At 31.5% G+C, this 17,123-nt stretch overlaps 1 protein-coding gene across 4 annotated transcripts in view; it reads right to left on the bottom strand.

Moving 5' to 3' along the window:
- LOC106472833 overlaps positions 1 to 17,123 on the bottom strand; it is a 50,073-nt gene that overhangs the window by 27,956 nt on the left and 4,994 nt on the right. For 3 of the 4 annotated variants that reach the window (XM_022401370.1, XM_013933501.2, XM_022401371.1), the window contains exon 2: positions 11,088 to 11,435. In XM_022401370.1, coding sequence (XP_022257078.1) covers positions 11,088 to 11,435 — 348 coding nt within the window. Of the gene's footprint in view, positions 1 to 11,087; positions 11,436 to 14,773; positions 14,998 to 17,123 lie in introns of all 4 variants that reach the window. The other variant, XM_022401372.1, reaches the window with a different exon arrangement.

Raw genomic sequence — 17,123 nt, 5'->3', positions numbered from 1 at the left:
ATGACTGAAAATTTTAATTCTTTCTGGAAAGGTGGTGTCTATTTACTTGTGACCACTCAGTGTATGTTTGTATGGGCCAGGCTTTCTTAAGTGTCCAATTTGATGTCAGTGTTCTGGGGCAAATTTCTCTGAATATGTACCTTACACAAACATAATAATTTCTAAATGATAGACATTGGACAGAGATTTCTAAGCATATATAATATTTTGTGTTTGTGTTAAGTTTTTCAAGCAAACTATGGGACAGTGAGAAAGTTTCTTATAGCAAGAACAAAGGGGGACACATGGGAGACCTTGAGGACATGTGTATGAAAGCACCCACTTACAACTTGGTGATTGGCAAAGTAAAACGGGGCAGATTGAAAATCAGAATGAGGTCGTACAAAACCAGTACAAGCCACTATTCTCCAGTTTGGCATGAGGATAACAAACAGCCTGGAATAAAAGCCAGGAGAAAGATGACGAAAATGTGCAACGAGTTGTAGAGACAGAAAACCTTGTACTGCCCTGAAAGTTGGGGAAGGAAAAAAATATCAGGGACAAAGGAGGTGGGGAAAGGAATTGGATGACAAGTCTTTGATAAAACCTGAAGAACTCATGGAACTTAGTGAAATATTGCCAAAGGGTAACAATTTAATATAGTCAAGTTGCACTGGACCGGAACCCTCTGTTTATTCTCCAGTACTGTTGGCAACATGCCCATCAATGATGAATAAAATGATGAGAAACCCCTGAAAGGGGAACAGAGACAAATAGATAAGGACCAGGATGGGAAAGGAATAGGGGTGTGTCAAGGCTCTAACTGCAACAAACGCGCAACTGAAGAGGAAAGGGTCAAGTGCTGATGCCCAGATTACACACGAGATTCCAAAGTCACAGATACATAATTGAAAACAAATCGCTAAAGAAAATACAGAAATCCTGAAAAGAGTAGATCGCATTGCAACCCAGAAAATCCCAACTACAGTGAAACCATGTGTGTAAAGTGCGAGCCAAAAAATGACAAAGGAGCCAATATTGAGGTAATAGGGAATCACAGAAAACAGGGAATTGGATAAAACATAACATACCTGAGAAATAATCTAGAAAAATGCCATATTAGGCCTAGTTGATTCTGCAGGAGGGGCAGGGAAAAACACAGCAAAATCTGATGGTGTGAAAAGGCTATCAACTCTTCATCAGCCCAAACAGGTTTGGTTTTTTCAGTAGGATTGGTGGTTTACCCATATAACGATCAATCTCATGATGGATTGTAGCAGAGAAATCCAATGTCGAGTCTCCCTCACCTTCAGCCTGTGAAAATAACATCCAAAGTGGGAACATGAACCTCAGAATTCATTGTAGAAATACGTAAAGCAAACAAAAGTGTTTGATGTCAAATATGCATGTGTGTGAAAAAATAAAATAAAGAGTGGGAAATGAAGTTAAATTAAGATTTATTCGATGTAAAGAAAAAAATAATAATGAAGAAGTCCCACTTTGGCAATTAAACTATTAAAAATCATGATTCAAACGAAGAGCAACAAAATAAAAAATGTCTGAACACGACTACTGTCAAACGAGAAGTGATAGTTTGGTAGAATTGAAAAGAGGGAGTCACATGCATCATGAGAGTATGTCATACTGTTATTGGTGGAAGGTTGACGCACAATGATTTGCATGATAGAGGCATTGGAATCGGTCAATTCCAATGGAGGGGAGATAGAGGGTAGTACTGAATGAGAATAGGTATTTACGTGAGTAGAGGTAATGTACCGTATCGAAATTATAGATATTCCATATGAAGATGGTGTAGTTGTTGAAATAACGGTGATAAGATTAGATACAACTCAGGCTAGCAAACACATTACAGGAACTTAAGAGAGAGTACCACTGAGAAATGAAGTTGGTCAAAGTAGCATAGGTGTGCAAAGTTCCATAAGCACTTCTAAAGAAGACTGTCACCAATACATAGTATAGAAATGCATGATTATCACTTATATTCTCATGGTTTTGTAACCAAACAGAAATGTATGCAAGGTTCCCTGACTAAGAGACCCAGGAAAGTTAGATTTGACTTGCAAATGTTATCAGACACATATAATATGAATGATATTAACTTAGTAAAAGAACTAAGAACAACTCACTTAAAATACTCAATAACAAAAGTACTTACTACACTTACTATCACTGGACACACATGTTCACCTGAAGATATGTTAGCCAGTGCTGCTAACACATATGTGCATGAACTAAAACATTGAGGTATATGTATTTTATTCGAGTAAACATGCATTAGAAGTCGTTGTGCTGTGACAGTACTCACCTGAGGGTCTCCTTCTGTAGAAATTTTGCTCACTTGTAAGTTTTTTTATTCTATACTTATTTTTTGGTTGGCTTTTATGAAATGGATAAAAATTGTGCTCCTTTAAAGCCCCACAAAATGTTTATATGATATTCCCATGATTATAATTTACTTTCTTGTACATTCAAAACACACCCAAAAACCATGACAAGATATAAAAAATAGATGATGCACATGTGCATAATGCAACACTTAAAATAACTTTAGCTGCAGTACCAATGACACTCATGTGTATCATGGTACAGATTTTAGTTGAATAAGCACATATGACCATAAATACTCTATCTGGTATTATTTTGCATTATTAAAATGTTCCTAATAGGGAAAAAAACAACAATGGCCCATGGCATTGATCTCCAAGGTGGCAGTGAATGTGTTAAAGAAATATTATGATTATAACTAGAAAGTACAACTAGAAATTTAGTTGAAGTATAAATTATTAATATGGTTATTTACAGTGTTGCCAAGATAATGTGTACCCTTGTGGTATTAGTAGATAAGTAGTTCATAGCAGAAGGCATGCCATTTCAATATTATATTCAGTTATTAACTAGACTGAAAGAAGAACATTTCTTTTATGAAATCACTTAACCATGAGACAAGAGTAAATTTTAAAGATGGAGAAAGAAAAACACTTTTACAATTAAAGAAATTTCCATAATGCAAGTATTAAACATAATGCAAACACACTTAATACAAAATTACATGCATTTGGCTAGAAAATATTATGAAGAATTACATAATCTTTTGCTAGAATTAAGTTGTATTAAAGACAGTGTTTCAATTTTGTATAAACATAGAAGAAAAGAGGATTAATTAATTCCAAAAGAAGAATTTTAAAGCTTTTATTTTGTACATCAACCATACACGATTTAAAAGAATTGAGAAAAATACACAAACAGAGACAGTTATTAAAAGAATCAATACATTTATTAGATGAACAAGCTATATAATGAATTGCTAAATCAAACAGGGATCAAATGCATTACTGATTCTTAGTACTGGACAATCAGTGGTATTTGCTAATTGATTAATCAACAGGTTCATTAATTAATTACATTTGATTAATCAATAAGTACACCCAGTTTGCTACTTTCATAACTTTCTCAACTGTAGCATTCTTCTAAGATGGTATTAATCTTTCTATTTTTATTCAGTTTTTTAAAGTCATTTTTGAATTACTCTTAATTCAAATGACAGACCTCTCCTAAAGGTTACCATTTTCACATTTTACAAAAATATTTAGCTTAAACAGAATTTTGCTACAAATTTTATGGGCATTATCTATTTGGCAAATAAATCTCTAATAAACTTAATACCACCACATGATCATCATTATGTTTGTTTTTTAAATATGCAGTAATCCCATAATGATCTTCTGTAAATTAAATAAATTCATAATTAAAGAATCAAAATGTGTTTTACTATCACTGATAAGGGTAATAATATTTTTATTTAATTAAAACATTGCAACTGCTATTAGAAATAATTAAGTAGCCAGTTCATGTATGTTGTTTGAATAGGATAAAATAATACTCAATAAAGACTTGAGGCATCAGAATATTTTGTAATTGCCCAAATATCTACCATACACACCAAACAGTAAACATCTGAATTTAACTATGATTTTATATGATAAACATAATAAAAAATTAAAAAACTCATGTTTACAAACATTGAATCTCAATAAAACCATAATATGTCTATTAAAAAGTAGAAACACCATAAATTTAAACAAAGAACCTAGCAGTAACAAGATGAATTTAATAAACCTTAAGCAATCACCAGTCATGTGACAACTTTGTTTTATATTGTACATATACTCATGTGTAGGTAAACTACGATGATGGTAAAACCTTATCCAAACACTGTAGACTAGTTACAGTGTAAAACTGGTAATAGTTTTCTTTATTAACCATTAACCTGTCTCCAAACTGAATAAGCTTACTTATCTTAAGTTATCTACTGTCTTCTCATTAAAGAAAATTTCTATAGCTTTTAAACACTTTCACAATTCATAATGAAAGAGAACTGAAAGGAATGTTTACACAAACTATAAAAAAACCACCACAAACCTATATTTTACTATATTATTACATGATAGGCAAATTCTTGCTCTATAGTTGTTTTCAAATATATATGTTTCATTAGTAAATGATCAAATCACTTGATAAGTTCTTAACAAAAAATAAGTTTATTCTTTGGAGTGGGCAGGTAAAAAAAAAAAAGAAAATTATTTTGCTCACAGCAAACTCTTTACAGCTATATAGGAATAAAAATATGCACTTTTTTCTTTATGAATTACTCTAAATAAATGTCAGAAAATGACAAAATAATGATTCTAATTTTTTTTTTAAATTAAATTGTTTAAATAGAGTTAGAATTACATATAAAATTGCCTTAAAACCTTGTGGAAAAAATGTATGGAAAGCTAGATGAAATCCTGTATTTCTTTTCCACATACAATAATTTATGAGTAAGTTACTTCATTATTCCCAAATTGTTGTACCTGAAGATGGACCATGCAAACAAAGAAGTACAAAACCTGTAACAACCTGAAAATAAGATTAATAACATTCCATGGGTTTCTCCCTACAAATTTCCATAACACTGCTGTACTAAAACTACTGAATTTTTGTTGATGAAAATAAAATATTAATTCATGAAAGTTGCCTTCCACCTTGTCAGCAGTTCAAAATTAGTGAGGGGCAGATAGATTTAGTAGCTTTGCAATAATGATGACATAAGGAACAAGCATTGATTACTTGGATAGTTTAAATAGTAAAAAATGGGAAACCCAAATTTTTATTATTTAATTATTTTCATGACAATTAATTTAATCATAACTGAGATGAAATGACTACCGTACAAAACACTAATAGATGTAATTGTTGCTTGTAGGTAATTGATTATGTCAATGAAATCACTCAGCTCTATTAATAAATATTAAAAATGAGTTAATATATGCTAGAATAAAACAAAAAGAGGCACATAAAGTAGGAGCCAAAATAATAATTTTTAATCCAAGGTAACTTACAGCAGTTGGCATTCACAGTAGAAAATAGTAGAACAGAATTAACAAGATTAATACAAGTACTCAGTGTAATAGCTGATGGAAAACTTGAGCTCATATTTCTTATCTCCTAGGAAATTAGAAAAAAGTACTAGATGAAAATAAAAGAAGATTACCATCTCATTTAGTTTACGATACCTACACATAATGACCAAATTTACATGTATTACTTATGTGCAGATTTAAAGTCAGCAATTATTGAAGATACATTAAGAATGATTAAGCAATATCTTTAGAGGAAACAGATAGATTACTTAATTTATAAAGATACTTTCCTTATCAGTCAAATAGAACAATTCTTTTGTAATATCAACAAAAATTGAAAATCTTAATATAGCGATTTCTGGTGACTAACATACTTATTTAGAGATGATCAAATGAAAATTGATATGATAAACTGCATTGATAGACCAAGGCATATATTCAGTACCAGTGTTCTAGTATAGTTATGTAATATTTAGGGGAATAATAGCGAAAATCTTGAAATTATGCAAAAAATCTTTTTCTTTTTATATAGAACTCAAAAACTCAGTATTTGGTTGTTTAGTGTTAGAAACAAGGTAACATTATCTATTGTATATTCTAAACTAAACTAAATGAATGTCAGTTTGATTACCAAGCAAACATTATTAAACTTAGTGTCTGCCCCCAGACAGATCAGGATTAACTGTTAAAGATTTCACTCAACAGGTGAACAAATTAATGGAAGTGTCAGAAAGAAATCTGTTTAATTCCTGGAAACTAATTAACTTGATATTGATAGCTCTATGTTCACTAACTGTATGCATCAATCATGTGATACATTAGCAGAATTTAAGCTGTGGTTAGAAAGAAACATAACTGTGAGAGAAATAATAAAAGCATTACCTCCTCATAAGCAGTCTGGATGATTTAAAACAAACCAAAAATTTATAAATACATATTCAACTCATAAGGTTAGTTAACTATAATCCACAAAGGTATTTAAAAACTTCAGGATTACTTAAAATATTAATGATGTAACAACAACCTGAAGTCAAATAAATGAGTGAAAAGATACAGAGGATGATTATTTGATACCATTTTTAATAGATGCAAAGACATGATAATAATGATGACAGAAAATGTATGATAAAGAAAGAAAAGATATGGCAAAGTGTGAGTAAAGACTAGGGAAATAAAACCAAGTGTGTTTACAATAATTAGAAGGAGTGGTGACAGCACAGAAGTAAGGGATGTAAGCTGTGTACAACTAAAAACTGTTATTAAGTCCATGATGTTAAGAGATAAAGTGTTAAAGTTTATGATGGCATCCTGTGATCGATCTATCCTGCCTCAACCAATTTCTGGAACTTCCCAGCTTTACCATGGAATCCTTTCACACCCTTCAGTAGGCTTTTTCTCCAGGCTGTGAATGACCAACGTACATGTCTCGCTTGCTTACCTCCATATTCCCATTTCTCATTAGTCCCGATGCTATCTTCTGTTTGTCCACAACAGGTTTTATTTCAGTTTTGCACTTTACCTTTCAGGTTGCTTCAGCATTGTATGTATTTTGTCAGTGGTCATGGCCTTTAGCCTGACTTATGCATGCTCAAGGGTTGCACTTCAACCACTACATGGATGACTGGCTTCTGTTAGCTCCTTCTGAACTGATTTCTTCTCAACACACTCATCTGCTATTGACAGTATCAGCTCGTGTTGGTTAGATTCTCAAGACAGAGAAGTCTGTCATGATATAAAAGAATGTTTAATTTATTTTGTGAATGGATAATTTATTATTGTTTAGTTGAGAGTTAAAAGCAGAAGATTGTAGGAAGTTGTGTTTATAATTTATTGATGTTGAGACTATCGAACATCGTTTGCAATACACTGACGTGGAGAATATAGAGATTTCTAGAAAGCAGGCAAATGGTTAAGTGATAGAGATATAAATAGTGTGAGATGAGTGGAAACAGCAAACAGACAATAGCAGAAAAAAAGTAAGGTTACAAGTAAGGAAGAGTTTGGCATAAAGTTAACTACAGTAGAAGTGACAGGCCCTACAATTAACAGAGGCCTAACATTTAATATGTTAGAGTAAGAATAACAGCAGAAAAGGAGATAAGAATAATAATTTTTTCCATCAATGCGTGGTTCTAAAGTAACTGAATCAGCCTGAGTGCAATTTGACAAAAGGAACAGAGAATATTTTGGAAACGAAGACCATACGATTACAGTAACTCTCACCACAATTGTAAGTGAATGAAACACAGAAAACTAGTGTGACAGTAATAGAAAAGATAGTTCAGCTTGTCAACTGAAATTCTAAAGTGATTGAATATACCCAAGTGGACTTTTGACAGAAGAAGAGAACTATATATTTAGTGTTTATGATATGCCTATAATCTCTGGTGTGAAGAATTTGTTGTACATACGTTTAACTTGTTCTGAATATAGATTACTTTGAAGTGCATGCTGTTCATTTATCGTTGAATTTATCGCTAACACGTCACAGACACCTACTGTAGAAGAATCCTAAGTCCAACAATAACATATTATATATTTACACTAGTAAGAAATATCAGTAACAGCCTTTTATTTTGACAATTAGAGGAAGAATTATATTTCCAATTTTGATAAAGTCTTTCCTGATTCCTACCCAATATCTTGTTCACTTAGGTGTGTTTTCAACACTTGCCTCAGTCAGGCCCAACCTTCTCCACTTCGTCTGCATTCAATACAGCTTTCAGTTCTCCACTCCCTTTCTTCTCCTTCTCTTTCTGCATGTAAGGTTCTATCAATTTGGGGGACTTGGGCTTCCATGGAAGCCTTATCCCCCTAGGTCGTGAACATGTCTTCTCTTCAGTGGACATTGTGCAACCAATGGAATCTTGCTTGTGATCCCTTACACTCCTCACTTACTTTTCCTCATCCAGATTTGCATCTATTCACCAATGCTTCTCTGAGGGGTTGGAGGCATGGGTTGATCAGCAGAAGGCTTCCAGACAATGGTCTCAGATAGAAATATCATACCATATCAACATCTTGGAGCTTCTGGTGGTGTAACATGCTTGAGATCATTCACAACATTGTCTCATATCAATCACCAAGGAGGCACCTGTTCTCAATTTCCTTGTGGTTGAACATTAGAATTACTTTATTGGGTACACACACACTACAGATACATCTCATAGTATGTGCTTTTAAACTCATGACAGATCGTCTTTGACCCTCAGGTCTTCTGGTGGCTTTGCAATCAGAGGGGGTACTCCTCACCTGGATGCTTTTGCCACTTCCCTAACCTCCAAGTTGTCTTCTCTTTTTTTTTTTTGGTTCTCAGGTTTTTCATCCACAGGCCCTGGCAGTGGATGTTCTCAGTCAAGACTGAACAAACTAGTACCTTTACAACTACAGGCCCCTTCCAAAGGTGATTTTGGTCATCCATTCCTCTCTGTGCCAGGTCCATCTGATTGCTCCTTACTAGCTGGCACAACCCTGGTTTCCTCTTTTCCTCCAACTCCAAACTACCCCTGATTTTTATGGTGTAAGGGAGATATTGTAGTAAATTGATTTTACTACAGTTTTATTCTGAACCACGATGTGAAAGAACCCGAGACTTGTGTGAAAAATTTCCTTGAATCCAAGGAACATTTTTCATAGGAAGGGATGAAATTATTAAAGGAAAATGATGAAATGAGATTAATTTAACTATACTAAAAAGTATGGAGGAATCTTATTTAAATCATTAGAAAAAGACAGAAGTAATTTTTAGAGAAACTGAAGTAATCTTAATTAAACAAACAAGAAAAAAATTGATTAAACTAGTCACATCTAACATGTTATGAAAGTAGAAATGTTAAGAACACTTACACATGTTAGGAATATGTATTACCAATAAAGTAAATTTCGTGTCAGCATGATGGCAAAAAAAAGACATACAAAAACCTTCACAAAATGGCATTAATATAAATAAAAAACCACCAGTTAATTTTGATCGCACTGGATAATGATCCATCTTACACAACTAACTGGAATTACACTATATCATGTGAAAAGTTTGAGTAATGAATTTTGAACATTTGGTTAGTAGCCAATGGTAAAACATATCTGATATGAATATATATGGATAGTTCTATTCAGACAAAAACAGACTTTAAAGGCATTAGATATTTGACATGACTTAGTATACAAATGATCTAAAGAGCATGTGGTGAACAGTGTCATTCACAAAGGCTGTCTCAAATCTGCAGTGAAGATTAATGGTATAGCCAATGATGAAATTTTGTGTAGGACATTTCCTACAACCTCTAGGAGAAATATTCAAGTCCTTACTAGAAAAAAATCTCATGATTTGTTAAAAAATTCTGTCTCACACTCACAAACCCCACAGCAATTAAAACTACACTACAATGATAGTAATCAGTCAGCCTGACTTAATACGGGAAATGGTACAAGCTTCAGTTTTTCTGAAGTTTAGAAACTTAAATGTGTACAAGAATTACAAGTCTTTATATTGAATATCTTAATATTTAAACCCACGATACATTGTTAAGAATAACTGTATATAACATTATCAATAAATGTTGTATTTTATTTCCTCATTAACAAGAGTGTTTCATTATTCTCATGTGAACCTTCTTAAGTTGATGATCTGTGTAATATTGCCACTGATTGCATATTCTTGGTATTTACATAAATACTATTTCTAATTTGGTAACTGCCTCACAATAAACTACCTATTACAAACCCATGTTATACTTTTGTACTTAAAAGCAAATCTACTAAGCCTAACTTTCCCCACTTTCTTATTTGCCCATGTTTCTATATGATGGAATATTACACTTGTTCTGCTGTTTGTAAATTTTTCACAAAAAAGGGTACCTGAAACTAAATTGTGATCAAGTAGCCCCAATTAACAATGTTCTTTAGTGGGGTTAGTTTGTTTAGTAATCTGAGGTACTCTGGAGTCAGTGATCTTGATTTTTTGGCCAGCAAAAGTTTAATATTTGTCCACAACTTTCAACTCAGCAATCCTAACTGAACAAATGAATACCACCAAGCAATTTCACTAAAGACTTGTTCCTGATTCGTACTTTGTTATACCTTGATCTATAAACATGTGGTAACTGTTAATGTGAAAAACAGTTTTCTCTCTCTTTCTTTCTATCCATTTAACAATATGTGGTAACTACTGATAATTATATTAAATGTTGTAAATAAAAATGGGATTTGATGTTTTTCAATTGATTTTGCTATTATATAGAAAATACAAGTAATTTTTGACATAAGCCATGTTATTCAGAAGTCAAAATTGATACATATTTAGATACTGAAAGTTAGCCAATACCAAAGTTGTTTTCAACTTAAGGTCTCATTAGATTCTGGAATGTGTACAGTTAGATAGCAGTTTTTTCAATGGCAGGCATATTCCAACAGTACACTATTATCCAACTCTGAAAGTAGGTCAGACTAATGCTCTTATACATGGTTTACAAAACTAACTACAATATGACTATATTTAAACATTTACATGGGTCAATCAAGTAATCACACAACATGTGTTCAGTATGTTTCACAGATGTAAGTAACTAGTATTCTGCAAAGGCATAACTTACGTAATTTGATTAAAAAAAACTAACTAAGCTTTTTATACCAATAATTATAATTGTAAATCTTGAACACTGCATTAAAGTTATCAATACAACTTACCTACAATAACCATAATGTATTTTTCATTTTGTGCCATTCCTTTGTTGGTTATTACTTTACAGGTGTAGGTTCCATGCATGTCCATGTGAGCTTCTTTAACTTCTATTGTACTTGTAGACAAATTATTCTCATTCACTCGGCCTCTAAGAACACCCATGGGAAGTGGCTTTTGCCCAAGTCTCCAAATATAAACTTCTTTTCCATCCTTCATCCAATAGATTGCAGTAACACTTTCTGTTGGATCCAATATATAATGACAAGTTATGGTAGCACCTTCTCCATGCAAGATGTATTCAGTTTTGTTGCTGTCTGATAGGAGATGAACTTTACTCACTCCTACTCCAGACACTGTTGAAATAAAATTGTAGTTAAAAAGTATTATACAATAAGTTTTACTTTTTTTTTGAATTACAACTTTTACAGCAAGGATTTGTTTTTAGAACAGGTACAGCAATTGATCACTGGTGCAATCATTCTCAAGTACACAAATTTTAACTGTAAAGAAGGTTTTGGTATCTAAATCAACATTAAACAATATAACAATGTATTTAAGTTTTAGAATTGATAGTGATTACTTATGCATGTGCATGTCAATCCGAATGAATTGACAAATTATTTATTCCTGGCTGAACAGAAAAAACAACCAAAAAATGAATATTCATTTTTCCTGTTCAGCCACAGATAAATAATCTGTCAATTCACACATATTGATATGCATCAGTAACCACTATCAATTCTAAAATTTAAATACATTGCTAGATTATTGAATGTTGATTTAAATACTAAAATCCTCTATACTGTTAAAACTTGGGAACTTGAGGATGATCTCACCAGTGATTGAAATGTTGTATCTGTTCTAAAATCAAATCTTCCTTACTGTAAAAGCTGTAACTTGTAATAAAATACTTAATCGGTAAGTGAACTTAAAACAAAACTATTAATAATTTTTACTTCTAAATCCCAAAATAATTTCAGATTTTAAAGCATACATACATAAAGATCCACTTTCTCTTCAGAGATTAAATCTGACATATTGTGTATTCCCACTAACAGGAGAGACAGACTTGTATTTATATATATTTATTTTGTCTGTGTGTGTATATATATTATCAGTATGTTCAAGACTTAAACAATTTCTGATCACTTATCAATAAAGACTAGAAGTTTCTAACTTTCAAAAACATCTTAAACCTTTTTTTAAATTTTATCTTAGTAATTTCATTGTGCATGATTTTGATATTTAGTTTTTGAGTGGATTACAATGAAAAGAAATGTTATGACATAGATAAATATGTTTTACAAAAAAAAAAACTACCTAGGTCTTTAACAATTATGCCTAAAACTCAAAGTCATAGTCAAGTCTTCTAAGTTTGAAGATTAACTGTTGGAACAAATGTCTGATTTCAAGAGTCAATGCCAAAGTTTTTTTTAAAATTTAAGTTGCAGAGATATAACCATATTAATGAATACAAGATAAGGCAATGAACACCATTTTTATTATATGTATACTTTTAACTCTCCATATATGGTCTCAGTAACTTTGACTAACTTTTCAACCACCATGTAACCATGAAACTACACACACTAAAACTTTTAATGTAGCACATGTTTCTGCACAAAATTTAGCAAGATTTTAACATACATACAAGTATTTTCTAATCAAAAAATAAGTTTTTTAATTATTTCTTATCAAACATTTTGTGTGTACATTTATAGAGTCTGTTTTACTCAGACTCCAAATACTTGACTGGTAGATGATTTTCAGGTTATTATCAAGAATACTTTTGTCATTTTACAGTTTTCAAATTTCATTTGTATAACCTCTAAAACCTTGCAAATAAATTTAACATTTTTTCCAGTAAACCTACATATTTTATCTGTTATTTTCTCTTCCCTAACACCATATACAGGCTCAGCCTATTTGACTGATCTTGTAACATTAGGTTACCAGCAAGCTCAGTCAAATAACAACATGCTGCATCTACAAAACATGCTTGTGTCATCAACTTTTTTTAGTTTTTTTTAATGTTCTCCATTTTTATTATCTAACCTATAAAGTTTCAAATTTTTACATTTTAGCTACTTTTATAATAATAAATAAGAAATACATATATAAAAAATAAGAAATGTAGTACTTGTGGATGGGTCTTTTTAACCTTTTGCTCTGGAAGTCTCAAATGAAAGCTACCCCCCCCCCCCTTGTTTTATGGAGGGAGAGGACCATTAATACTTCACCAAATTTTAATTCCAATATGCAACTTAGAACACAAAACATTAACATGCATCAAAAATACAATGTAATAAAACTTATAATTTAAATGATTTTCTAGATGAGCTATATGTGCATTAAAATATTTTCCTTACCTTAGCAATAACAAACTATAAAATTGACATAGAACAACTCAACCTGATTATGAGAATGAGCTAACATCATGATGAAAGCACTAAATTAAAATCTTTTCTTTTTATTGGTTATAAATAATCCAATAGCAAATGTCAGAGAGAATTATTCAGATTTTTTAAAAAACAGTATGTGCTAGGTGGAGCATGGCACACAAGTTTCAGTTTATAGCATACAATTCATTAAAGCAAGAACAGATGTTACAAGATTTAATTTTAGCTCAGGGATATCTAACCTGTTAGTAAATAAGTCTTCAGAAATGTAGAAAGTAAGATGGAGGTGGAAAGAAATTCTAAAATGTGCAATTCAGAACAAAGAAGTGTCATGAGATATACAAAAATGAAGGTTGAGAATTTAAATATTTTTTAAATTAAAACTTATATTAAAATTTGAATTATAAGCTATGTTTTGATGTCAAGTTGATTATAATACAGTAGTTTAATCAAATTTTAAATGTAACTTTAAAAAAATGTAATGACATACACACTTTGGCCTACCTATAACTAAAGGGTTGATCATGCACATCAATGCTTAAAGTAATATAGAGTATAACAAATACTAAAGAAATTTTAGTTAAAAAACCTTAATGTTAACAGCAAAAATCAAATATTACTATGCAATTATACATTTTTATATAGAAACTGTCTTTAATTGTTTAGTCTATTGTTTTTTTATCACTGTGATACTATTTTTTGTTTCCTGTAATTAAAATTGTTTTTCACAGCAATGCATGCACATACAATGAAAATTAAGTTTTTTACATACCCTCTTGATGCTAAAATGAACCAGTGAACTGAAATTTATACTACATTTCAATAATCAGGATGTATATTTTTGAGATGATAAATCAAAGAATAGCAATAAAGCAATTGAAAACTTACATTTTATTATTCTGTAACTAAATGAAAACATCTTTATTCAGGTATACTAAGGTAGTTTTCTGAAAACTTTTTATGCAGGTATTCTGCAGTTAGTATCTTTCTGAACAGAATGTTAATAGTGAGAAACTTCCATTACACATTGCCTTGGCCAAGGTTATATACTGCAGTGGCCATTCCACAAAGTTTATCCTTGTTTGACCAAGCTTTAGTGGTTTGTGATATTGCTCCCCTGAGGTGTGGGTCATATCAAAGTGAAAGAGTGGAAAAAAGTTTTGTAAGTTGGAGATGATCACTAATGTAGGTAATCTAGGACTGTAGGATAATACACTAGGACTTCGGTCTGATTTAACAACATGGTATGCAGTCTTCAGTTTCTAGTCTATTAAAAAACAACCTTTTCCTACCTCATCTCATGCAGATATTCCTTGTTGTGTACAGCTTAAACAGCCAGATTGCTTAAACTAAGAAGTTGGCTATCTGAGTTTCAAAACACTATTCATTAAATGTCCAGAATAAGGATTTCATGTGAATTTCTTTAGTTGTGTTTGTATCTTTCTTTGCCATATGTTTACATTTCATTTTCTGGCAAAAAATAGGTATCATTTTCAATCTTAATACATCTCCAGGTCTGAAATAAAAGAAAATGCAAACATGTACTTTTACTGCAGAATATTAAGTTAAACAGATTCTCTCATATCATTCCAAATCACCTGCATAAATATAATTTTTATTTACATCATCTAATCAAATAGTAACAATACGTAATGTGTTCTAAGAACTAATGAGTGAAAGTAAGGAAGAAAATTAATAAATGTCACCCATACTACATCTATTGTCAACAAGGCCTTTTGCCCAACACCAGGACTCATCAAGCTGGCTGGGATACAACTGCCAGATATAGTAGTGGTAATGCTATTTATAAAACAAATTGCATGAACAACATGGTGTGATCTAGCTTAAACTGGTGAAATGTAACTCTATAGAAATTATTTACAAATAAAAATTAATAACATTATTTATGTATTTCAACACCACTTATTACTACTACTTTTTTTTACTTGAATTAACTTTTACTCAGCATTAGAAGAACTAGCAAACCAATAAACTAGTCTATAATCATAGCAATTTTCTCAGTTACCACATTAATATTCTGAACAAAATCTGTAAAGTAAAACAAAAACATTTTATATAGTATAAAGACATGACACTGATCTTAATTTAAATTTCTACAAGGAAATTATTGGTTACAGTAATGATCACTACTTTTACATGCATTAACTCAGTTTTTCAGTATTCCCCATAAGAAATTTACCATCATGAACATTGTGAGGCAGATACTCATACAATTAATGTTACTGAACATTTTACTCATGCAATGATGTATGTAATGGACACATTAACAAATAAACATCACTGTTTTGTCTCAAACATATCTTGAAATGAAAGATCATAAAAGGTGTTGGTTCAGGTAACAAAATCACTTAATACAGCTAAAATCATTAAAATTATATTAACCCTCTCCATATAGATAGGGGTAAAGTACCCATGTCACAACCTTCTACAGAGTTACATTCAAAATTACTTTACCATCAACGTATATGAATAAAGTTTGCATCAAAACATAGTTAATAAATCAAATAAAATATTATTTTAAAAGGAAATACCAAAATAAATTCTCAATCTCCCCTTGTATATGAATCATGACAATGAAAGTGTTATATTTCTTGTTTTTCCATGTACTTTTTATTTATTGTTATAAAAGTAACTAAAATATAACAATTAAAAAAAATAATAATAACAATTCTTCATGAGGTAGCTTCCAAGCAGTTTGTGTGTTACATCATTCAATATGGTAACTTGAGCTGCATGTTCACAGTGATTTATAACTTGTGTGGCAGTATTATTAATTAGACACTGTTCAAAGAGCAATAAAACAAAGTATAAAAAAGGTGAATCCTCAATAGCCATGGCACTTGATGTTCTTTTAGGCAGAATTAGAGTAAATTAATCTACGAGACCTTTGTTTCCCTTTTTATTAGATATATTTGTGTGAGCCAGCAATATCAAGCATGGGACGTATGTATACCCGATTCGATTTTACTACTCATCAGGATCTCTACTAGCCTATCCTCAAATTGAAATTCTTTTAGGCAGGATTAGAACAAATTAATCTATGAGACCTTGGGCATGGTCAAACATATCAATCAAAAGGGTTTGACCTCCTGAGTCCAAAACTGTAATTAGATCTCAAATCGATCATGATATGATGGAGCTAAGAGCTTAAAGTTTGTACTTGAAAAAAAAATTACTCAGCCATTCTATGGGCCACTCAGCTGCAACTAGAAAAATGTAGATTGTTAGGACTCTTAAGCTATTTAGGATAAACAATTGGTTTTCAGTTACAATCTGCAGTCATTCTAGAAAGAAAAAAAAGGGTAATTTACAATGAAGGGTGCAATATTGCACTTGACCTCCACATGACCCCAACAAGTTAATCTACATCCCCAGCACACTTTTTGCTTCTATCTTAGAATTTACAACAACTAAAATCAACTTCATTTTCAACAAGGAACATTTCCTCCAAATAGATGGCTTAAGTATGGGCAATCCTGTTTCGCCCATTCTTGCCAATATATTTATGACACAGATCAAAACACAATCCATACCTTCTGCGCTTTATTCCCCACTATACTGGTACAGATAGGTCAATGACACTTTTGCTGGTTTCACTTCTACAGAACACACACTAACTTT

The sequence above is a fragment of the Limulus polyphemus genome, unplaced genomic scaffold (assembly GCF_000517525.1).
Source record: "Limulus polyphemus unplaced genomic scaffold, Limulus_polyphemus-2.1.2 Scaffold5647, whole genome shotgun sequence".
NCBI classification, from domain to species: Eukaryota; Metazoa; Arthropoda; class Merostomata; order Xiphosura; family Limulidae; genus Limulus; species Limulus polyphemus.
Note: the sequence above shows the minus strand (reverse complement) of the source record. Positions and strands in the feature narration are given on the sequence as shown.